The 23,839-nt window shown below is 37.9% G+C and overlaps 2 protein-coding genes across 2 annotated transcripts; both read right to left on the bottom strand.

Moving 5' to 3' along the window:
* Window positions 1-1,299: 1,299 nt before the first annotated feature.
* ncoa7a (nuclear receptor coactivator 7a) lies at window positions 1,300-4,675 on the bottom strand. The gene is made up of 6 exons (XM_079345104.1): window positions 4,608-4,675; window positions 3,616-3,768; window positions 3,344-3,496; window positions 3,131-3,226; window positions 2,790-2,863; window positions 1,300-2,565 (listed from the first exon to the last, which is right to left on the bottom strand). The coding sequence occupies exons 3-6, from the start codon at window positions 3,482-3,484 to the stop codon at window positions 2,427-2,429; spliced, it is 450 nt and encodes a 149-aa protein (XP_079201230.1). The 5' UTR covers window positions 3,485-3,496; window positions 3,616-3,768; window positions 4,608-4,675; the 3' UTR covers window positions 1,300-2,426.
* Window positions 4,676-20,171: 15,496 nt separating this feature from the next.
* Window positions 20,172-22,733, bottom strand: cmtm8b (CKLF-like MARVEL transmembrane domain containing 8b). Its single transcript, XM_079344690.1, has 4 exons — window positions 22,578-22,733; window positions 21,216-21,389; window positions 20,956-21,075; window positions 20,172-20,845 (listed from the first exon to the last, which is right to left on the bottom strand). The coding sequence occupies exons 1-4, from the start codon at window positions 22,707-22,709 to the stop codon at window positions 20,747-20,749; spliced, it is 525 nt and encodes a 174-aa protein (XP_079200816.1). The 5' UTR covers window positions 22,710-22,733; the 3' UTR covers window positions 20,172-20,746.
* Between the last annotated feature and the right edge of the window lie 1,106 nt (window positions 22,734-23,839).

Below are 23,839 nucleotides of genomic sequence, written 5' to 3'. Positions count from 1 at the left end.
GACTTTGGGAGTTCAGCTGATATTAAAGGACACCAGTTGTTGCTTGTGGACAATCAGAATTCTCATTGAAGTGAAGGACTGCGAGATAGAACCTTTGAGAGAAAAATAACATGCAGGAGACACTTGAATACACATAAACTGTACATGTAAATGTAATGGTCAAACAAAGTTCATCAGTGCCTGCACATATACTGTAACGCATTATTTGTTGTGCCCACCTTCAGACATATTGTATGGAATCACATCTGAAAACATTGATCAACATACCTATTCTGACTTGAGGTGGAATTGGAGAGTTTTAGGACAGTTGTGTACAGATTGTAGGCCTCCTTTGTGGGTCACGCCACAGGAACACCTGTCCCTTCTCAAGATGTGCTTGTCTAAAAAGTAAGAGCTGTAAAATGTAATGCCAGCTTTTTAAGAGTGCCAGAGTGAAAGAAATACACAACCAATAAAAAGAGCTATTTCTCCAATTAGTGGCATTGTTTTTATCTGAGTTCATATTTGCAAGACAATGTACAGCATATTGAGATGAAAACAAGTCCCCCACAGTATTTTTAGAGAATTATTTCTTCTATAATTAATGGTTTCTTGTTCAGTCTAATGTAAAGACAAAGGCTGAGCATTTCCAATGTTTAAGCATTATACAGTCGGTAATCTAACGACATGAATAACACGGCTGTAACTTTTTATGCAGACCTAAAGCTTATGCCTAAGTGATTGATTCAAGGTTTTATTTTCAGAACAACAGCTAACACGATCACATGAATGGTAGGGGTTTCTATGCATTACAATAGTTATACAATAGTTTGAACTAAACTACTGCGTCGACAAAACACGAAACAATCCCTTGAATGAAAATATTCTGTATTTACAACAATTTACAGTGCCGCTAACACGGCCACCAGAATGAAACTGCTGGTCTTTGCAACCTACTACCGAGCAGGTTTGGTATTTAGTTTTACCGATGGCCATCCCTCCTTTGCGAGCGAGAGTAACAATGGCGGACCTTTGCAAAAGTTCAGGTTGGACGTGGGGTCCAGAGTTATTTGATTCAAGTGGTTAGAGGAGGGGAGAGTATTTTTCCACCAGATTCGGCATGCGACTTTACAAACATTTGAAACGGAGCACTTTTCTCTGACCTCTGCTGCAGAACACAAACAAGTGACTGGATGAGTGTTTTGGCTACTAGACACACTGGATGTTCAAAAACACGGTTAAAGTGGATTTTTTTTACAATAGATCTTTACAGAACAAAACTGAACAAACAGATTCCTTTCTGGAAAGGATAATATTTTGTTTAAGAATTTTATTCATCACATTATATAAAACTTGTCTTGCACCAGGAAAGACAACATTTTGTGAGGTCAAAAAACATAATATCAGCAGCACCAGCACTGCATAAAAGACTCAAACTGGAAATTAGATACAAAACAACAACATACAAACAGGAAAAGTAGGCTTATTTCTTTTCATTTCCTGTTCAAATGTTCTTAAAATAAATGTTTATATTTAACTTAAAATTATTTTTTTTAAAAAACAAACATTTCCTATTCATGCAAATAAGAAGGCAGGTGTGTCACTTCCCAAAAACCCCCAGAAGTTACGGTTCATGATTGAGATCTAACTTCACACATCACTCATAAGACATTTCTTGTAGTCCAAACCAATACTTCTATTTTTGAGCCCGAGTCCTTGTTCTTCATTTTTAGCTTTAGTATTCAAATGGAGAACGATCAAAACATAAATAATTTAGAAAAAGAAAAAAAACACTGTAAACCACATTTATTTCACATCGTTTGAAGTGGATCCTACATATCCATAGGTCCTCTCATGTTCCAGTGTTCATACCAAAAAAGACCTATTTTATCCTTTGTGTCATAAATATTAAAAACCCTGTATGTGCCAACTATGCTTCATACACCTTTGGGCAATTTTTTTGTAAATACTATTTATATGTGCCAACTGTTTCACATTGTTTTTCAACAAGAAGAAAAAAACATTATTTTCTTATGTGCTTGCAATAGTTTCAAACATGTAATCCAACAGTGTTACACTGGCTTTTGTATTTTAATGCTCTTTTTAAGAAAGAAGAGCCATGGAATGCTTTACGCTTTAGATCGCTTGTTACTAACAAGCATTGGGTAGTAGTAACTGGCTGGTAGTTTGCAGTTAGGGGACTTCGATCTGCAGATTTTCCTCTTGCCACATGGCATTTAAACAAGCACAGATCACCCAAAACCAAACGTGAAGTCCAGGCCACGAACCAGACCAGACCTGAGTCTGAGCCGGGTGCACTTTACAGCAGCTGCTCCATCAGGCCATGGCTAAACCACGCATACAGCCGTTTAGTCTTGAGGTTCTGTTACTCCAGACAAGACTGTGGGTAGTTTCTTTGTTTATCTTTTCTCTTTAGATGTTCTCTATCAGTTCTGCACAGTCCAAACTTCGAGGTCTTGTACAATAAAGTCTTCCTGCGATGACAGAGACACATTGTGGAAGGTGGGACAGGAGAAGCTTGAACCATGGTACAGATCTGCATCCAGCCACAGGCCAAATCCACTCCTACAGAAAAGGAAAACAAAGAGCAATTTAATGCAACATCTGCCAAAAGCTCATAAAAGAGACATTATAATCCCAGATGTTTAACAGGTAGTTTAACAGCTTTATTACAATCCTGCTTTTTATTACTTTATGATACTGCAAGGCCTGAATCCCGCCTTCTCCTCAGATGTGCATGTCTTAGTTGAGTAGGTTTAGTTTTAGTTTTTCAATAACCAATAACTTACCCTCCTCCACCAATGTGCAGAGATTCCAGGTTCCCGCTCACAAAGTAGGAATTCTCCCCGCTCCACCTGTACGCCTGGAAATCCAGAAAATACAATTATTTGAAAATGGCACTCAAACTCAGAACACAAATTTTACAGTATAAGTGTATTTTCTGAAACTCATTACTTTTCAGAGGCTTTATATTTTTTCTTTAGATTGAGAATTTCTTGACGTTTTGCAAACTTTACTGCTATGTTTTATGAGAAAGCACAAAAGCCTTCTTCTTGTCAAACAGGAACACCCAACCTCTGTATCCTCTCTATAACTGTACAATAGGTAACAAAAAACATTCAAATCTCACCTGGAAGTCTGGGTTGAAGCTGAACAGGAATGTTTCTCCAGTGCCATAGGAGTATTTACTGACTTTGAATGGATCGGAAGAAAAAGCACCAAACACCTGGGAAGAAGCAAGATAGAATTTTATAAAAAAAAATTCTTTACCAACAGTTATTCTTTGAAAGTATCAGTTTAACTTTATTGTGTTAAGGAAAGTGTTGTTTGTAAAGATGCCAACCTTTTGTTGCATGTCTTTAATGACAAGCAGCACAGGGCTGTCCAGGCCAGCCATGTTTCTGTACAGAGTCTTCAGGCTGCTGCCATGGACAGCTGTACTGTAAACCAGCTGCCATTGGTACCCCTGAGTCCTCGCTGGCATCTGAACAGCAAGCTGTTGAAAAATGTTGTTCATCAAATAATGTCTAACATATGGTATGTATAAAAACAGGTATTGTCTTCCACAAAATTTTCAACCTTGTTTTTTATAAAAGGTTAGTGGGTATAACTTACTGTCTTCAGGTGGTGGTCCCGCAGCAGCTGGCTGTGGTCTCCGAGCACAGGGAGGACATCCTCATCTCCCTCCTGGTACTCAGGATCCTCTGCCTCAGAGTCGTCAGAGCTGCACAGACTCAGTCGACGCTTGGCTTCATGTACTGTGACTATCTAAAGAATAAACAAAAAGTAACAATTATGTTTTGACTGATTTTCCTCAGGTGTCCTGTTTTTTTTTGGTTTGTTTTTTTCATTATAAAAAGTCCCATTAGTGGTTCAGTGGCTCTTAAAGCAGTACAAAGATGACAAACAGAATTTCTCCCAGGGAATGAATGAAGTATTTATCTATTTATCTACCAATCTATTTAGTAAGTCTAACGGTAAAGGTGCGGGAGGCTGCTCAATTCACAGAGCACTGTAACACATCAGCATAACAAGTGAATTCCTAACTAGAGTGCTGGATGACAAACATTTTCGGAAGGGCAATAAATTAAACATATTTATCTCTAAAGTAAATTATATATATTTTTAAAATACAGAACAGGTCCGCACATGAACATACAGTAGTAGTCCTACCTGGACATAGGGTTCCATACAGTCACTAGCAAAATAAAGCACTTTCACATTTTCTGGAAGCAGTTTCATAGCTCCTGATTTCTCAGTCAATAGCAGCACTCTGGAGGACCACATGTCTGTTTCTGAACTAACCCGCTTTTCACTTTTATACAGTCTGGGTTACTTTCACTTTCTTGGTTTGAAAAGTCATTGGTTGGAAACTTGAGTGCATGGGCTTCTCATTGGTTTGTTCCAACTCTGAACAGTTTCTTTTCTCACTCAGAGGAAAGTGAAGTGCGGTTTTAGAAGCTTGCAGGCAGGATGCCCATATATGGAAGTAATGAGATTTCCCACAATGTCTTGGGCTTGGCCCAGCACTTTCAGTCTCAGTTACTGTAAACTGATACTTAATGATTCCCATCAGAATTTTTTTTTTTTTTTTTTTAAATACGTACCTCCCAGTTTTTAGCAGCATTTTTTGCAGGGTTGCTGAGAAGCTTGTTGATCACAGCTACTTTGTTCTTTTCTACAACCAGGTAGCGTTTCTGATGTTTCTCCCTGATGAGGTAGCGAGGCTGGGGCTGCTTCTTACCCCCCTTCTTGTATATAGCAGGAGACCACTGAACAAAGAAGGTGTAAAGATGATCAACCCTGTAGAAGCAAGAGGACAAAGTGCACTTTTTACTTAAAGATAACATACCGTGTACTAGAGAGAGATTGTAGGCCTTTAAGATGCATGTGGTCTGCCATGTTCTAAAGGAATTGTATTTGATTTGAAGAGTTAAACAGAAAATATAATGAAGTAACTATTTAACAAAACAAAAAGATAAAGACTGTGTCTTTCACCATTTCAACTGGAATACATCTTGTAATCTTTAACTTGTTCTGCCTCCATTCCTCTGATATTTGTTGTAATGTGCCTGGACATGACCAGCCGGAAGGTGAAGCATGCCCAAAATGTTCAAGGCATTAATCATGCTGAGGATATGAGGACATGTGGGGGAAATCAGGAATCCTGGCCAATTCAATGATGAAATCCTGGAAGTCCATGTAAACCTACTTTTACATTTAGTTTACTTAACCTCAATTAAAAAGCCACCCGCTCACTTCTCTTCCCACAGGCTATTTCCAAACCCTTGGAGATGTAATTCTGCACTGCAGAAACTTTTTAGTGACCCAATACATTTCCTGAAGCTTTTGTATAGAATGATTAAAGGGATACTTCACCCACAGTGTTGAATGGTTCTTCATGTGATGCAATATGACGCTTTTTGCATCACATGAAGAAAACTTTCAAGCAAAGAAAAACACATTTTTCTCATCTCAGGGCAAAATAAGGGTTGGATTCACGACCATTCAACACTACTACCATGTTTCTCATGATACACAGCTTCATGTAAATGGGTGAAGTATCCCTTTAATATCAGGTTTCAAACTCTCATTTTAAAATGGTAACTGTGGGTCCCAGCTCAGAAATGTAACTATTTTTAATAAAGCAACATAGAAATAAAATGTTTTAACCTTACTACCATCAACATCTTCAAAACCAAGGGAAATAAAATCCAAAATGTCTTGACAATTAGTTGTACTTACTCTCCAACGCTGTATGCAACTCCCATGGTTGAAGAAGAAAAAGGTGATGGTAAACTCTGATGAGAAGGAGTGAGTGAATGGTTTGCAGGCTCAGTGATCAAGAAGCATGTCCACACTGAGTGGCCACCATCGACAGCATTTTATACTCAAGGATCAATCGCTGAGATAAGCCCCTTTGACAATAAACCCTCCCTTTCTCCCTGGACAGCTCTACATTGCTCGCACATTTTCACACAAAGATTTCACAATGATGCTTGAAAGCCAACGTGTGACATATTAACCTGACCTGCTTAGTGTCCCTGTCCTTGAGTTTGGCAGAAGGCCAGACTGTGTCAATGGCACAGTAACCGCTGAAGTGGCTTTATATAAAGATAAATGCCTGCATGTCCATTTGTCACTTTTTATGTCTTTACATTGAGCCAACCTGTCAGTTTTCTGAAGTCTACCTGTTTGCAGCACGACGTGTGTCCTGTAGCCACAATTTCTAGGTAATATTTAAAAAAATTAAATTAGCATTACATATATTTTTTACATCATACCTGTACATGTAAAGTTTACAAAGGTCAACCTTGGGCTGCTGATGGCCAAGTTTTGCGCCCTATTACAGGAGGCTATAGTCCTCCGAGTGGGTGACACAGGTTACGCCAGACTTGCAGCTGTCTCCCAATTTCCTACTCTATCCACTGTCCTATCAAATAAAGACAAGAAGCCCAAAAATAAAGCTGAAAAAAGGTTAACTTTAATGCAAAACTGCATTGAATACTTTTATGTAAAGTTATCAGTTCAAGTATTTGATAGACTCTTTTCCGGTTAACGAGCACCTGGCTTTAACATCTATAAAGTAGTTTTTGACACTTTGGTTGGTGTGAGTTTGTACAACTTATTTCAAGCTAGTTTAAACGGTAGACATAGCTGGGGAAAAAAAAAAAAAAAAAAAAAACATTACACTGTTCAGATGTAGAAATTTCACTTACCAGGATCTTTGAAGACCACTAAGAAACACATTATATCTTGAGTGTAAATCTGTTCAAATTGACAGGGTACATGTAAAGTTTAAGTACAGTACAGTTTAAGTACAGGCTTCTGGCACTCCTAAGAAGAAGTCCTGGTCATATCATCCTGTTTTTACACTTTGGCTTTTTTGAAGTTAAAACAAACGAGATCTATAACCTTAATTAGCTCTCAGATATGTGAACGGGCTGTTAAGTGTGCCATCGTCTTTATAATACACATGACAACGGTATTGATCATGTCGTTTCACACCACACTAACCTACATTTTGAACTATTCAACCCCTAAATTTGCACTTTAAACAAAGTAAGTGGTACTTCTTCTTAAAACATATTTTTCTCACTATCTTAGTTTTTTTCAACTTTCAAGTTTTTATTTAAAAAAGGAAAAGCTGAATTGATTAACAGTAGATTTTGCCGATAAACAAACACTGAGTAGGCTGCCTGTGCATACAAGATAATTTGCGCTCTGTTTTAAAGATGTAATTAACAAATAATGTAATTAAATTTTAAATGTTACACAACACCAGACATTTTGACTCATATCAATTCCATCTCGCTGTGTCTATCAATAAAGGCTTTCATCTTACAAGTCTCCACTTTATCAGTGTTAGTCTCAGACTCCAGCTTTCATATGGAGATTTAATCAAAGCAGCAAACCCTGAATGCAGTGTTGACCGTGATCATAAATGATCAACATCCAATACAAACCATTCAGACTTGATCAACTTCCACTGATAGCCTTTATCTTTGTGTGCGATTGTCAAACACAATCCCAATCTTGTCTGTTTTTTTAATCTGTGATCATTAGGATTACACAAATGACTTCTCAATGGGCCAGATTGTCAAAACATGCCAAGCTCTTGGAGCAAATAGCCCAGATCTTCCTTTTTCTGACCAGGTCTTTCTGGAATTTTCTCTTGACCAAAGTACATCATGTGCAGTCGGTTAAGCAATTTGTTACTATGTTAAGAAAAAACTCTGCTCTCAAACTTTAACTGAAGGCTTATTCAGTCAAAAAGTGAGAAGTCTTTTTTAAAGTTGTTTAAAATGACAAGAAATAATTCTGTGGAACTACAAAATGAAAGCAATTACAGTGTGCTATGTGTCTGATATCAGGTCAGTGGATTACCACAATCTGAGGTCAACAATCAGCCACAATGTTTTTTGCACAAGAGAAAAAGGAGTGGAAAATCAATTAGAGACAGTGTCCAGCCAGACACACAGACAGGATTGATCAGTAAACAAACAGAGATGCACGTATACAAACAATATAAACACTTGCAGAGACAGATGTGCATGTGTGCAAAGACCAGCAGGCATGCATGCAGTCATAGTCATAGTCACACATGATGCCTGTCAGATGTCACATGTGCAGAGCTTTAGTGATGGGAGAAGGATTTATGTTCCACTGTTCACCTGGTGGGATTTCAAAACTAACCACAACCCACTTTTATTCAATGTTATTGCCCTGTTAACCTTCTGTAAATGTTGGGATGTTAAACCTTGATTCAGCCTCAACTAAGATCTTTCTCCTTTTTACCTGATTAATCAAATTACATTTTAAGAATATGTTCTACTTCTGCATCATTGCCCCGGAAGAAATCTGTCACTCATATTAAAATAAGCTATAATGTGATACTGAGCTTTGGTAACAACAGCACACACGTTTTATTCAAGCATGCATGAACTGCTGGAACAAGAAGGTTTAAGAAGCATCACAAGTGTCTATTTTGGTACAGGAAAATTGGCCCTCATTTGCGTGGTTTACTATTTCCTGTTAGTGGAGTTACTGCTGAACCCTGAAACTAAACTTAAAGGGAAGAAAAGTTACCTAAGCCATTGAAAGCTTTCCAATTAGGTTAAAATAGACGTAGAATAGAAATAGATGTTTTGATCACATAAAAGCATATGAGATTCATACTATTAAGCATATATTGAACTGTGATTATCTTATCTTATCTAATAATGTGTTGGGTCCTGCATTACAGCAACTGAGGGTCTGTAGGAAATGATGTGGGTACACAGTTCTCTCTCTCTCTCTCTCTCTCTCTCTCTCTCTCTCTCATACACACACACACACACAGTGAACAGTCCTTTGTCGTTTATTCATTTTTTGGCAGCAGGTTTGGCAGCAGTTTTTGCGGTTAAGCGGTTGTTGATTCGCCTTTCCTCCAATTCCTGTAAATCCTCTTTGCCCCTACACGTTCACAACTGCTGTTTACAAATCAGCCAGCTCATTTCTCTTGGATCAGTACACACGTGCACACACACAAACACAAAGAAACAAACAGAAATAAAACTTTCAGAAATGCAAACAGGCTGACATATACTGTAAGGTCTTGTTTGGTTGAATCTCTGGCCCTGTACAGCATTGGTCACTTGATAGCCTAAATTGTTACGACACATGTTTCGTATGTGTCTGTTTTATTTAACAGATGATGATTTTATTTTGAAATCATAAAGACAAATATGTAGTAGGCCATGTTAAGTGCAGAACATCCTTGTTTTTATCTAGGGTGTGAAAGCTTAGAAAGAGTTTTTAAATCAAGTTAGGAAAATCAGTTGCCTCAAGTTACATAACTGCCCCTCAGTAAGAATAAGTGTCATGCATGAGTAAACTGAAAATGTATGGTGGTCCTTCAATAATCTATAGCCAAAAAGACTACCACTGGTGTATAAATTCAAGTGTTTTGTTTAGCAAATAACTTTCATAAGACTACTGTCTTTGCACAAGCATTGAACAAAACAACACTGACATTTCATTTGTAATTTTATCAAAAGTGTACTGTCAGTTTTTGAATGCATTTTAAGAGTAGACTCCCTGTATGTTTCAGTTTAGTGGTTTGGTTAAAGAGCTATAAATATTCACTGTCACTTTGAATCTTTTATAAAATGTGTCAATTTATTTTCTTAAATGACTTTTGACTTTTATTTTTATTGTCACCGAGGGGAAATTCTTTTATAAGCTTTCTCTCAGCCCTTCAGGTGTCACATCTTCATAAGTGGACTTCGTGAATGCTTTGCTTGATACAGCTACTGTTTTCTCGTGTTTGGGTGCACATAGGCAAAACACTCCCATGTGACTGCATGTGAATGGGATACATTATTGAATTTACACATTCTGCTAATAGTGAGTTAATGTATGTATAATGTAAGGTGTTGATAAGTCATTTAAATGAAACGTTTCATATGACAAGCATAGACTGAAGTGCTGTTAACAATAAAATTGCATGATAACAACATTTATTCAATAGAAGCAGAATAATAATAAAAACAACTTAAAAAGTGCATGACATTAAATATGTACTACTTTATCATCATAAAGGATGAACTAAATAGGAAAGATAATGTTGATGTTTAAACTGAATTCTTACAGACTAATCTTCAAAAAAATGTGCTCAATTTTAATATCTTATTACATAAAATGTATCTATTGTCACCAAAAAACAGGTAGATGGTTTTGTAATTGAGAGAATGTACTTCTCTTTAAATTGTACAAGAAAAGTGGAAAGATTTTGAGTGTCTTTTATTATACCTGTATGTATGCAACTGTGTGACATACAGCTTTGTGTTACTGGAGTCAGCATGGAAATGTTCAAAGTGACATGACCACAAGTTGAACTCTGCTGGCAGAGGCATTGATTTCAGTCTATCTAAAAGTCCATAAGTGACTATTGGTAAAACTCCCAAACTGACTGTGTGTGTGCATATGTGTGTTAATGTTGAATGGACATGCCTGCTCAGAGTTGCCAAAAGTCAAACTTCTTACTATTCTGCAGCATACCCATGTACTGAACATCCCATGTCTTGCCCTAAATGTACATATATTTCCAAACATACAATTCAGTTTCGACTTCCATTTCCACTTGAGTTTGCATTTTTGCACAAGTCATCCTCAACTGCTCATGTGAGGGTGTGCATGCATGCAAGTCAAAAGTGAACGTGTTTAAATGATAATAATCAATCAATTAAGAGAGCATGGCCCCAGCAAAGTTCACACAAAGGTTAAAGGTGATAGGATATCAGCTCCAGTACATTTACAGGTGAATAGCATTAAACAAACTTTATTGAAACTAATGAAATGAATGGACCTTGAGATTTTGTTCACCAAATCTCATATAACAAAGCCAGTTGAAGTTGATATATGTCTCCCAGGCTGAATCTGGCAGTTGGAATTCAGAGTTAGAGTTGGTCATATTCTGCATAGTTCGGTAACTTCCTCTTTCAGTTTTAATCTGTCCTCTGGCAAGACATTAAACCTCCTAACCGAACATAACCCTTAGGTTTATCCTAAAGGCAAAACCATCTGTGTATGATTGTGTTTGAATGTTTGGTTGCAATTTACAAGAAGCAAATGAAAGGGTCGGGGCAACATATAGAATAAACGTGCTTTAAATGTTCTGATGAGTAAAAAGTAAAAAAAAAAAAAATGTTGCTTTTTTTTCTCCCAAACGTATTTGCGTGCCTTGCTTTCAAAAACAAGACTGTGAAGTTATAAAACAATTTCCACCTCACTTTATCCTGCAGCCTTGTTCCTTTACTTTTTGTTATTGTTATATTTGTTAAAAACCGTTGAGTCTAATGCCTCTCTATGGTGGGGAAGTAAGTCAAATTCCGTTTACATAGCTGCTCATTGGGAAGTATTTCAAGAGCCTGCCTGCAAACAGGCCAAATCTGAGCTCACTAAACTGGTTATGGCTGGACAGCGAAGACTGCTTTAACGTGTGTGTGTGTGTGTGTGTGTGTGTGTGTGTTTGATGATCTGTGTAAATTTGTGTTCTATGTGTATTTAAAATGTTTGAAAGGAATTGTTTAAAAACATTTATTTTCAGAAATGCATCTTAAAGTAAAACAGGAAAACAAAATGATAATGACAGTAAGTAACATGCAACCCACTTGTCTGAAAGAAACGTTTAAAAAGAGATGACAATATTATTCAAATAAAACATAATTTAAAATGAAAACAGAAAAAACTACTTAAAAAAAGAATGGATTAAACTTAAAGTAAAGTAGGAAGATGTACAATTCTTGTAATTGTCTTTAGAGCAAAGTTTAAAAAAAAGCCAATGACTGAAACAAATGTATAAGCACAACTGAAGGGTTACCTTTTTAGCCTCCATTTAAATCTGCAGCGAGCTTGCTACTCTTGTATCTTTATGACATCTATATTCTCAAACTATCTTCATCCCTTATTCACTTGTGCTACTCTCAGTCTTTAAACAAACCCCACCAGGTGAACTGTACACTCAGCACTTTGTTCCCAGTGCCATTTAACTTTAAAAGCCATTTAGTGACAGAGTCTGATGCAACGTGTGGAGCATAGTAAAGGCCAGATTTAGTCCTGATGATGGTGTAATGGCTCCCACTCTGCTGTGTCAGTCAGGGTTAATCAGTCATGTTTCTAGGTAAGACTTTCATTGACCCACATACAGTAAGATGCTTTGTGGCACACCGGGGTTAACACCATGCAATTGGTGTGAGTGTACGAGGCGCAAAGCGACTTTGATAAGCTGTCATGTTCTTAGCTTATTTAACTGGCAACAAGGATGCAAAGCTAAACGAAAGAATTGCCACTGCCATTCGGTCCAGAAGAAACCAGATTGAGTTGAAGTTGTGACACTGCATCGCACAGGAAATTAAAGAGCGTCAAGATAAAAGTGTGGTTTAACCTGGGGGATGTAATGACGTACAATGTACTGTTGAACCTACAGAAAACCACAGACAAAAAAACCCAAACTCTTTCCTCTGTAAAATGGTATTCACTTTCTATGTCATTGGTATTCTTGAGACTTGTCAAAACAGAAACAATCTTTTGAGTTATGAAATGCATTCCTCTATAAACTATTCAATGCCATGACATACTAAAATTATGATCTATTTACCCTAGCCTTGAACTGATGTCCAATGTGCCTCTGTTTAGCCTCTGTGCTGCCCCACGACTCCTCAAAGGAAGACACATTTTCACTGAGTTATATTAAAAAAAGGAAAAAGAAACAGTTTGAAGTGTATATCTGCCTCAAGAGTGAGGTCAATAATTTAGTTGTTGAGTTGCAATAAAAAGATTGATTAAACATTTTCTGGCCTCTTGTTATAAGTTGAAGGCCTACATCACGTTGCTCCTCATCAATACAAGAGATTGTAGCATGTCAGGTTGCAGGGCCAAAAACAAGATTTGGGCTGCCGGTGCAACTATTGCAGGATATGTGTATGTTCTATTGCTCAAATGGGATTATGCTCAATTTTAAGTATCGTAGAATAAAACACTGTTCACCACTCTGTTGTCTGTCAACTAAAATAATCCTTTATTCATCTCACGAGCGGAGAATTTTACAATACTACTATCCTATAGTAATACTTACTATAGGAGCTTATCAGCTTTCCTGTGACTTGTGCTAACTGTTTCTGTAAATGCTGCTAGCCCGGCTTCTTGCACCAGCCAACGATACAAATGGCAGCCAAACAATATTCTCTGGACCTCAATTCAGTACTCCAATCAAGATAGATAGATAGATAGATAGATACTTTATTGATCCCGAGGGAAATTCAAGAGCACAGACAAAACCAGACAGCTATCTGCCTTTTTTTTTTTTTACCGTGAGATTCCATGTGAGTGCATGTTGAACAATATTTTCTGGATGGGAACTGTGCTATGCTTTATGTCTCCAGCAGCTATATGCAAACCTTGACCGTGCATGTTTAGATTATCAAAAAGCCTGCCTGCACTGTGTCGAATGCATGTGTTCACATTGCCTTACTGCGTACTGGGAAGAACTGAGGTGCTCGAAAGAACTCAATGCTTAAACAGTATTTAAGGAGCTTCTACAACATTGTCCTCTGTGGGTAATGTTCTTGGAGAAAGTTCTGGCAGAGATGAAGGAGAAGGCACCTACACCTGTCCCTGCAAAGACCCTGCCTATTTCCCTTGTGCCAGGTGTCCAGTATCATCAAATGAAATGTCAAAGTCAAAAAGGCTTTTGTATGTTAAAGGTCACATATTATGCAACACTTTCCTTTACTGATTTTAAACAAAATAAATCTGTAAAAGATTGTAATGTTTTTAAAAGTAGACCTGGTATTTATAATAATTACACTGATAATAATACCACACAGCATCATCTCTTCTATGATGTATAAAATCCAGATTTCGGAGAATTAATTTGAACCTTTGCAAAAAAGGTCAGATGAACAAACTCAGGTGAACTATCAAAACCACCCACTCAGCAAACAGAGCACCATCACTCCTGCACTTTAGACCACGCTGGACTCACAGCCAAGGTCGGTATTCTGCGACCTGTCCACTTTGCTATGTACATGCAGTTTTTCAGTAGCCGGCATGGATTGGCAAGCTTTTTTTTATTACCAGTATGACGATCCATAAATTTACAATGAAGATACAGTAATAATTACAACAAGTATTTTGCATCATTTTATCATTATTATTGTAATAATGCAGCATTTTTCCCAATTTAAGCTACCAAAGAATATAAAAGGCAAATGTAGACTGTGGCAGTCCGTTCAAATAAACTGACTCAAAGGTTGAGAAACTTTGTAAGTGAATACTACAGGTCTCTGTTTTTGGGAGAATTTAGGATTCATCCAAAAAAAGACAAGCACAGTCCGTCTCTATCCCAAGAATAGGTTAAATTTGTTAAATGAAGTGGCTCATGTATTCAGTCAAAAGTGCAGCACAAAGTCCATTCAGTGAACTTTAATATCACAGTTAAGGTTAACAGTCAAAGTAGTATCCTGCCTGCTCTGCATGATCGGCTGCCCGCTCACGTGCTCATCGGCAGAATACTGGCAGGATTTCAGTGACCGTGACCTGTTTCTGCTCTACAGCTCAATCCAGATTGCAGTCTGAGTTTAAAATCTTAAATCTTTATGAGAGGTATAGTATCTTTATGTAAACCAAAGAAACATTAATAGAGGTCTGTCAGTGTGATCACGTCATCGCTTTACTGAGAAATCTTCCATTGCAAAATTCTAACTAGGCCATAGGCTAGCTGCTTTCGTTCCAGCTTATCTATATCCTTAAATCTGTCTGCCTACAGCATCTCTAGCTTTCTGTCATTAGTAAAGGACAGTAGATGATTTAAGTTCATTATTATTTCTTTATCTCTCCTCTCCCATTCAATTATTTAACTTTAACATATCCACAGCCTCTAACTAAGTACCACTCCTTATCACCCCAACAGAGCTAGCGTTGTAGCTCAGACACTCAGACACAAAAATGCTGACATGAGTCTTGGGCAAAAATACATGACTCAATTTCTTCTTCTCTATGTCTCTTTTTGATACAGAGCCAAATGGAGCTCAACCGTTAACATTCCACAGATCAGGTTAATTCTGGAGTTATAGATGTGTGACACAAATTGTGATCTTTACTTCATGTTATGTGCTTGTTTATTTATTTGAAGCTTTGTTTGATACTGAGCAATTTAAAGGAGGCACTTAAATGTGTTGAAATGTTTAAATATTTGGCTATTTATGCTCCTTCCTCTGTTTTAAAGCTACAATTTGGTCTGGTGTCTGGGTTCTCCTTCACATGAACCCTGCCACCCTGTGAGCCCACCACCTTCAGGGCAGGTGGTGGGCTCTGCAGTTGGTCGAGAGCATTGTAGGCTGTGAAACAGGTGAAGGCCACGACATACTAATCCCAGGCAGCTTAGAGCATTTATTGATATGTGGAATGTCCAACTGAGAATGAGCTGGCGCTTGTGCAGGTGGTAGAACGCTACAAACTTACTGTCGCGGGGCTCACGTCTAGCTGTAGCTCTTCTGGAACCAATCTCCTGGAGAGGGGCCAGATTCCCTCCTCCTCTGGAGTTGCCTGAGGTGCCAGGTGGGTGTGGGTATATCTAAAAGCCCTCTGCAGGTTTTCCCTGGGTAATCATATTTCTCACACTCACATGGATAAATGATGGAAAAATGTGGAGGGAAGTGGAGGAAAACAACAACATGTCCTAAGGACGCAGAGCCTGAGTCCTCAGGCTCTGCCTCCTTAGGACTAAGCTTCATCTATATCCTTGGAAGAGAGTCAAAAAGCTCTTCAGTGGCAGGGTGACAGGTGTAGATGAGATGTGTCCTGAGATGTTGAAGGTTCTGGACATTGTTTGGCCGCTTCAGTGAAGCCTGTAGATCTGGGAAAGAGGGACCTAAGGGTTAGCTCCAACTATTGGGGTAGAGTTCTACTCAGCCTTATGGACAATTTGAATCTGGGGTGCTGGAAAGGAGGCTTTGGCAGATTGTCAAATCTTGGATAAAGAGAGGAAAAATGCATAGTCTGTCCTGGCCGTGTGACAGTAGACCACTTCTTTATCCTTGCAGGTGGATAGACTGTTGTAACTGTAGCAGTATTGCAGACATTGTGCTCGACAGTCGTGGTGAAGAGAGAGCTAAGCCAAAAGGTCAAAGGTTTTGATCATCTGCGTTCCATCAATCAACTATAGTCTTGAGCTTTGGGTAAAAACCAAAAGAATGAGACAGGTGAAAGGGGCCAGTTAAGTTAGTTCAGGTATTTTATCAGGGTGCCTCTTGGTCACCTGCTTTGGAGGTTTTCAGGACACATTTGACTGGGTTGATATAAAACTCTCCTGGGGGATTATTTTATTTATCACTTGTCTGTCACTTGTCTGTACCGTGGCGCAAAGGCTTAGGCCAATGGCAAGTCCACCTAACTGAAAATACTGGGTTCGATTCCCGAGAAAACGGATAAGCTTCTCTCCAACTCGCAGACTCCTGGTCACGTGTTGCGAGGGGGCGTGTTGGTTTTTTTAATGGGGGCAGCAGTAGCTCAGTCCATAAGGACTTGGGTTGGGAACAGGAGGGTCAATGCAGACCAAAAACAAGTCCTGATGCAGACTAAAAAAGTTGGTCCGGTAGCTGAAGAGGTGCCAGACCTCTTCTCAAGCACTGCTGAGGTGCCCTTGAGCAAGGCACTGAACCCCCACTAGCTCAGAGGGCTCTTCCAGTGGGGGCAGCTGCCGCACTCTGACCTGTCTCCATTAATGCATGTCCACAGATCCTGCTTGTACATGTGTGTGATTCTATAGATGTGTGTGTAAGACACATGTCTCTACAACGAACCACAATTTTCCAGAGGGGATTAATAAAGTATATAAAATAAAATAAAAAAATGTTGTGAATGCCTTGGGATCCCCAAGAGGGATATGAATGGATAATATTTTCTTCTTTAGAGTCTCAAATATCATGGAAATGAAGGAGTTAAACAACTTTTTTGGTGCAAATAAACAAGATTGCACAAAATACAAAAAAAAGAAAAGAAAGAACTTTCCTTCCTGTAGGGTTTGCACCAGCCTATATATGAAGCCCACATATGATTTATAAATAGAAACAATACAAATACCAGCCTACCTGTGTGCACTCTGTACACTCTCCATGTATGGGCCAAATGTTCCATTCATGAGATAGCTGCACAAGTATTGCAGAGAAAGGTAGCTGCTTCAATGACAATGATGCATAGTGCTCCTCTACTCCTCTGTCCTTCTGTGGTACTGAGTGTTCATACACACTTTTGTGAGAGACATTTCTCCACTTGAGTGCTTAAAAAACGACACTACTCCCGTTTTTTTTTTGTTGTTGGTTTTTTTTAGATTGTGTTCACCCAATTTGAGATAAAAATAATTGTCTTTTACCAACGAGATAGGCTTATGTGAACAGTATACACACAACAGGTTGTATATACAGCATGTTCTTTCAAGGAAGAACACTTGTGGTGCTAGTCATGTGATATTAAGCTCAATATGGGCATCTACTGGGGAATAGAGGCATAGCAGTAACCCTAACCCTAACCCAGTACTTTAGTGTCATCATTATATAACATTATCAAGTACTGTATAGCCTTATGCCACATTACCGGTATAAATCAGCAGAGGCTGTTAAACCTTGACACTTCCTATAATGTTTCTCACTGGATGGTTTAGCCCTATGACTTTAAACTCGCAAGCTGGGAACGTTAAGATCAGTACAGTCTTTCTCTGATTCTTCTTTTTTAAATTCTAGACTCATCTTTTTATGTCACTTACGTATTAGCCATGGTTCCTTCATCACTCATACAACTCAAAAAGATGTTACAAATTCAAAAAACAAAACGTCAATATCATCAACATATAGAGCCACTACTGCTCTATGAAAATCTTTGAGTTAAAAGTAATACATTTAAAAATACACAGTGAGGCAGTACCTACAAAATGTGTTTGATTAAAAACTATTTAAAAAATGTAATGTAAAAAGAACTGAACGGAACTGATCTCCTGCAAGTGCTCTAAAACTGATGTAGTAGTTGATTTAGATATATAGAACATATTTATATATATATATATATATATATATGGTATCAACACCTGCTTCACCAATAAACAAATTTTAGAGCACTTGCAGGAGATCAGTTCCGTTGGAAGCTACGCGATTGGATGTAAACAGCCAATCAGAATTGGAGAGGAGGGTGAAGTTTATATACTATGATTGCACGCAACCACTATGACTTCTGTTCACGTAATTAAACTGCTGTATTATGTTTTTTTTGTTTGTCAGTATGTTGTTCTCCGTCTTTTGTTGATAGTGCCATTCTGTTGAACTTATTGTGGTATTGAAATTAACGAATTTATTTTCATTATAGCATCACATAGCGGACTCAGTTGCTTCGTCTGCTACTTCTGCATCATTTTTGCATCACATCTCACCACAGGAGACCCAACAACACCTCTTCTGTCTGACAGGGATAGTCTCTGTATGTGGGGAGACAGGGGAAAGCAGTCCTTCTGAAATTATCTAGGAGTGTACATAAAAACAGCTTAATCTTTTTGTCCTTGAATGCAGAGACCAAAATGAGGGATTGGTCGAACACTGAGGTAAGAACAGCACAAGTTGCAAGATAACTAGAACATTTAACCACTTCTGAAAGAGAACTAAGCTGTAGGTATATGAAACAGACTGTTAGCTTTATGTTTTTAGCTGGGGAACACTGCACATGTTAAGTGCTTCACCACAATTCTTACATAAGACAGCTGGACTTTGTCCTTGCTGCAGGTTAATCCTGTAACGCTCCACTGCTAGCTTACAAGGTAAAGGCTGGCTAGAAGAGTTGCTGACGTACAACGGATGGTATACACTTGAATAGATTTCATCTTATTCATTATTATTATTTGATTCATGAATTTTTAATTTGTTGGAATGTGTTGTGCAAGCTGTTGTAAATTCAATATATATACATATGCATATATATATGCATGCATATCACACTTGTTGCAGAATCTAAGGAGGCTTTGGTTTAATAGGTAGGTCTTAATATTGCAAAAAGCTAAATAGTGCTTTAAATGAATGTAAAGTTGGTATTGTCTCGTGAATTCATCAAAGCACACTTTCAAAAAGCTACTTCATACCAATGTTTAACAGGAAGTGATGATGTAAGGGGCAACATTAACTGCTTTAAAAAACTAGTTTAAGAGGAAGCCCTTTAAAATTGGCAATGTGCCAACAAAAGTTCACTGGCAGTCACGATCAATAGGTTAAGAAGATTGCACCATATATAGGTTAATGAGTAGAAAGGTTGCATGCTATACTTGCATGCTATAGTTAGTATTTGTATTGTGATTTGTGACAACCTAAAAAAAACATCTTATGCATGTTGATGATCTCTAAATTTAAGTGCTTTGATTCAACAGCTTCTAAATAGCTTCTAATTCATATAGAGAAAATAATGTATTAAACTGATGGTTTTACATTAACTTCCTTGTATTTTCAAAATGTAAATGTAGGTGGGCATCAGAATACCTCAAATGTATGCTGATAAGAATCAGGTTTTAAAAAATTGATGATGTAATGCTGTTGAGCCCTAATCCTAGTGTTTAAACCTTAGGAAGCCAGAAAACATCTCTCTGGGCGTTTTCTCTGTATGTATTATAGTTGTTTGTGTTAAGGTGTTGCATTTTATGTTTTAATCAGTCCCTTATGTGTTCTGTGTCTTACCTTTTTTTTTACATGAATTATTATCCACAATTACCTGAAAACAATACCTTCCAAATAGCAGTCGAGCTCTGACCTGCACCGTAGGCTTGCTCAGATCCACCACCACCACCTGAGCACCCACTTGTATGCTCCGACTGGGGGTTTTAGATATCATCCCATCACTCCTGAAACCTCTGCATGTAAAATAAAACTGCAAGAAGAGATGAGGTCGGAGCCTTGATGCCAAACACAAACTATGTTCTGCCTTTTTTAAATCAATACAAATGTGAGTTGTCTGATTGAAGTTAAGACATCCTTTGTCTGACTTGTGGTTACTGAAAGATCACAGTTTAATAGGGTTATATCTGGATTCCAATTTATGGGTTATTGCATGATATGTACAGATAGACTTGAGAAGAGAATTTTGTAATTTTTATGCCCCATTGATGTGGGCAGATTATGTATTAATATTGTGTGTTTATTTCTGCATTTGAACTCCTGCATCTCATCAACTGTTTAATTTCAATACAACTAAACTGCATTTGATGAGGCGTATTTATTTTGTGAGCATTTCAGGATACTTTGGGGTAAAAAAGAGGAACACATTTTGAACACATTAGCTTGTACTTTTTGGGACAACACATTGGTTTTATTAAAAAGGTTTAACACAGTTTATAATGAATACGTTAACAGTGATTGTGTTAAGATTTACACAAAAAGTGTTATACAAATCTGTTAACTCTCAGATGTGTTAAAACTGAAAACATGATGTGTTTGTCTAGTTTTTCAAATGACTAGTGTCCTTAATACGTTTAGCTTTCTTAACTTTACTGTACAGTGTTTCAGGATCCACCACATCTTCCTTTGCCTTTTACTGACTCATAAAATATTACATGCAACAAAGATAACAAACATCATTGACTTGTACTGTATCATAGTTTCTATTCAAGTGTTTCATTTGGCCTCTTTTGGTCTGAAGGTAGATCGCTATAACATATTCCTCAGGAAAAGTCTACACCCAGCTAGTGATGAGATTGTTGTCCCTCCTCCGCGGATTTCCAGGAACAGTAGCTCAGGTAAGCGCTTCCTGTGTAGCACACTGTCGTCAGGCATGCAAAGAACTGAAAAGCAGAAAAGGAGGAAAACAGGATGTGAAAAAAAGATAGCCTTGTATTCAATAATAAAACATTTATAATGAAATTAAGCATTTCCTCAAAAGTCCATATCTTACTGCAGATGTTGCCCAGCAGTTGTAATTGTGTCGCCCCCTAATGGCCTGGTTGACTGAAAGAGCATTCACTACTGCTGTCACCAGATACAGAGCTGTGGCACTGCAGTTCAAACACAGAGACTAAAAGGGAGAGACCAACAACAACAAAATCCAATTATAGAAACAAGCGATATTTTTTTGCCAAATGAGTAAGCCACACCTCCTTTATGTGTGTGATGTTTGTGTGTACGTGTGTGCTAAAGCATGTATATGAATATTACCAGTGTAGTCCAGGGAACCTGTGGTATCCTGTGATGGACTCCAGTAAGGTAAATTACATACAGACAAACAGTCAGAACCCAGAACAGAACTGCAACGAACATCACCCAGCAGAGAGCAGACAAGTGAAAATAGTCTGTGCCACCGACCAGAATCCACACCAACATACCAAAGACCTATGGGGGGAGGGAGAGGAGAGGAGTTTATCACACAACCATACTTCTTGTTCTACTTCTGAATGAAAGATGTCATTAAAAGTTAAGAAAGGTTGAAGAAAGACAAACAAAACAAGAAGAGGAGACTGCTATTACTGTCTAAGAAATCATTTAGGAGTCATTTATTCAACAAAAGATTACCATCTTGTCAAATGATTTTTAAAAGCATGTAATTTAAAAGCTGCGTAATTACTTTTCTAATATTGGGTTATTCTTCCAACAAAACCCAACGTTTCCTAATCAAAATGTTATAGTGAGAAACTATTTTGCTTTCCTGCCAGCACAAACCGACACCCACCCTTCCTGTTTTACAGCAAAAGATTTCAGCACAATGTTTCCGATCACATTCTAAAAAACATGTCTGCCATTAAACATGACTAAAAGCTGATTATTTATCTTTTTAAATTTTGAATTGCACATTTTAAACATAATCTACTAAAACAATTTGCAAACATTTACAGCAAAATTTGTTTTTTCAGGCTGTAGCTTTAATTCTTCTCTCATCAGCATATGATGGAAATTATGCTGATTAATGGAATAATTTCTTTTTTTATATACAAATTCCTGAAATCACAGTTAAACAGTTTGTATTTAATACAATTCTACTACTTTAAAACTTAGAAAATCATTACAGTCAGCTCTCCTTCACTATGGCCTGCCCAGGTTCTGCGTGGCAGACAGCCAGACTGTATTTACAGAAAGGCTGTCATGACTTTTTCCTCAGCTGATTTTGAAAGGAAGAGACACAATGAGAGAGAAAAAAGGGAGAAGAATTGATTTTCTTGGTGTTTTGGAGTTAACTTCCTATTTTCATGAAAAAATAATAGGCCCACCTTTGCTGCTTAAGCTCTTTCTGATAACAGTGACATCTGTTTTAATTCTTATTTCTCTTTTGAATTTCAGACATACATAGCAATTAAACAATTTTCTTACACAGGTTGACCTCACAAGTGTGTCACTGTAGAACGGAAACTAAACAGACGACGTCTCTATTCTCAAGGTGTGTCTGTACCTGGCTCACCTGCTGAGGACGTGTTACAAAACTTACATATCTGCAGAATACTTTTCTTGTCTTCATGACGTCTTCGATAAACTAAGTTTGCCACTCACTAACAATATAATGATCAATTATTCCAAATTCCCACTCACTATCTCGGCCATGAAAAGTAGTCCTTTTGCAGTGGTGGTGAAGTGCTGGTCAAAGGCCAAAGTGGAGGTGGAGATGTTGTATGCAGGTTGTGTCTGATTCCTGCAGCTTGTCACCACAGCTGCCCTGTCCATGGTGAACTGTCCGTGACAGTCCGAGTGCTTTCAGTTAAGATTCAGTCAGATTGTTACTGCTGCAGAGGAAGTTCTGTTCCTGTCCATGACTCCAACAAGGACAACCCCCCCTACCCCCAAAAGGACTAACAACACTGCAGATCAGATCATTAGGAATTGTTTTTTGTTTTTTTCCAGGTTCTCTATTCCCTCAATACGTCTTTTAAAATGATAATATTTTATGATGTATGAGTGTTTTAGCACATGTGCTAATTGGCAATTAAACAATGAAATAAATAAAATAGAAAGAAAGGAAATAGATTAAAAAAGACAACAAAACAAACAAGCAGAACTAAGAAAAAATAAAATAATAAAACAAAAGCAAGCAATTTTCTGTTTGGTACATAAGCTACAGAGCAAATGGCAAAATGATCAAGCAATAAACCAGTTAAGAGCTGTCCATGTGAGCACAGTTAATGTGTGAATGCTATGTTAGACTCCTGATGATGCACTGAAGGTTTACAATGATGCAGAGATGACAATAAATAAAGGAGCAAATTGAGTCCTTCAGACATTTTGAAGCCCCTATTGACCATTGAATGCAGAGGCAGTAGCTTTAAAAACAAAAATATATATACTCAACAAAAATATAAACGCAACACTTTTGTTTTTGCTCCCATTTGTCATGAGATGGACTCAAAGATCTAAAATTCATTCCAGATACACAATATTACCATTTCTCTCAAACATTGTTCATAAATCTGTCTAAATGTGTGATAGTGAGCACTTTTGCTTTGCTGAGACAATCCATCCCACCTCACAGGTGTGCCACATCAAGATGCTCATCAGACACCATGATTAGTGCATAGGTGTACCTTAGACTGTCCACAATAAAAGGCCACCCTGAAATGTGCAGTTTTTGCTTTATTGAGGGTCTGGGGACTCAGAACCAGTCAGTATCTGGTGTGACCACCATTTGCCTCATGCAGTGCAACACATCTTCTTCGCATAGAGTTTATCAGATTGTCAATTGTGGCCTGTGGAATGTTGGTCCACTCCTCTTCAATGGCTGTGCGAAGTTGCTGGATATTAGTGGGAACTGGTACGCGCTGTCGTATACGCCGGTCAAGCACATCCCAAACATGCTCAAT

The sequence above is a fragment of the Symphodus melops genome (genome assembly GCF_947650265.1).
Source record: "Symphodus melops genome assembly, chromosome: 5".
Lineage (NCBI taxonomy): Eukaryota > Metazoa > Chordata > Actinopteri > Labriformes > Labridae > Symphodus > Symphodus melops.
The sequence above is the reverse complement of the archived record's forward strand: the minus strand, read 5'-3'. Positions and strand labels throughout refer to the sequence as shown.

Excerpts from the sequence above, each read along its gene's own strand:
- ncoa7a (XM_079345104.1), bottom strand. The coding sequence starts at position 3,484 with ATGCCAGCGAGGACTCAGGGGTACCAATGGCAGCTGGTTTACAGTACA. Across the intron at positions 2,864-3,130 it reads GCTTCAACCCAGACTTCCAG|GCGTACAGGTGGAGCGGGGA; the intron begins GTGAGATTTGAA and ends CTGGATTTCCAG. Across the intron at positions 2,566-2,789 it reads CTGCACATTGGTGGAGGAGG|GAGTGGATTTGGCCTGTGGC; the intron begins GTAAGTTATTGG and ends CCTTTTCTGTAG.
- cmtm8b (XM_079344690.1), bottom strand. The coding sequence starts at position 22,709 with ATGGACAGGGCAGCTGTGGTGACAAGCTGCAGGAATCAGACACAACCT. Across the intron at positions 21,076-21,215 it reads AGGTTCCCTGGACTACACTG|TCTCTGTGTTTGAACTGCAG; the intron begins GTAATATTCATA and ends TCTCCCTTTTAG. Across the intron at positions 20,846-20,955 it reads ACTGCTGGGCAACATCTGCA|TTCTTTGCATGCCTGACGAC; the intron begins GTAAGATATGGA and ends TCTGCTTTTCAG.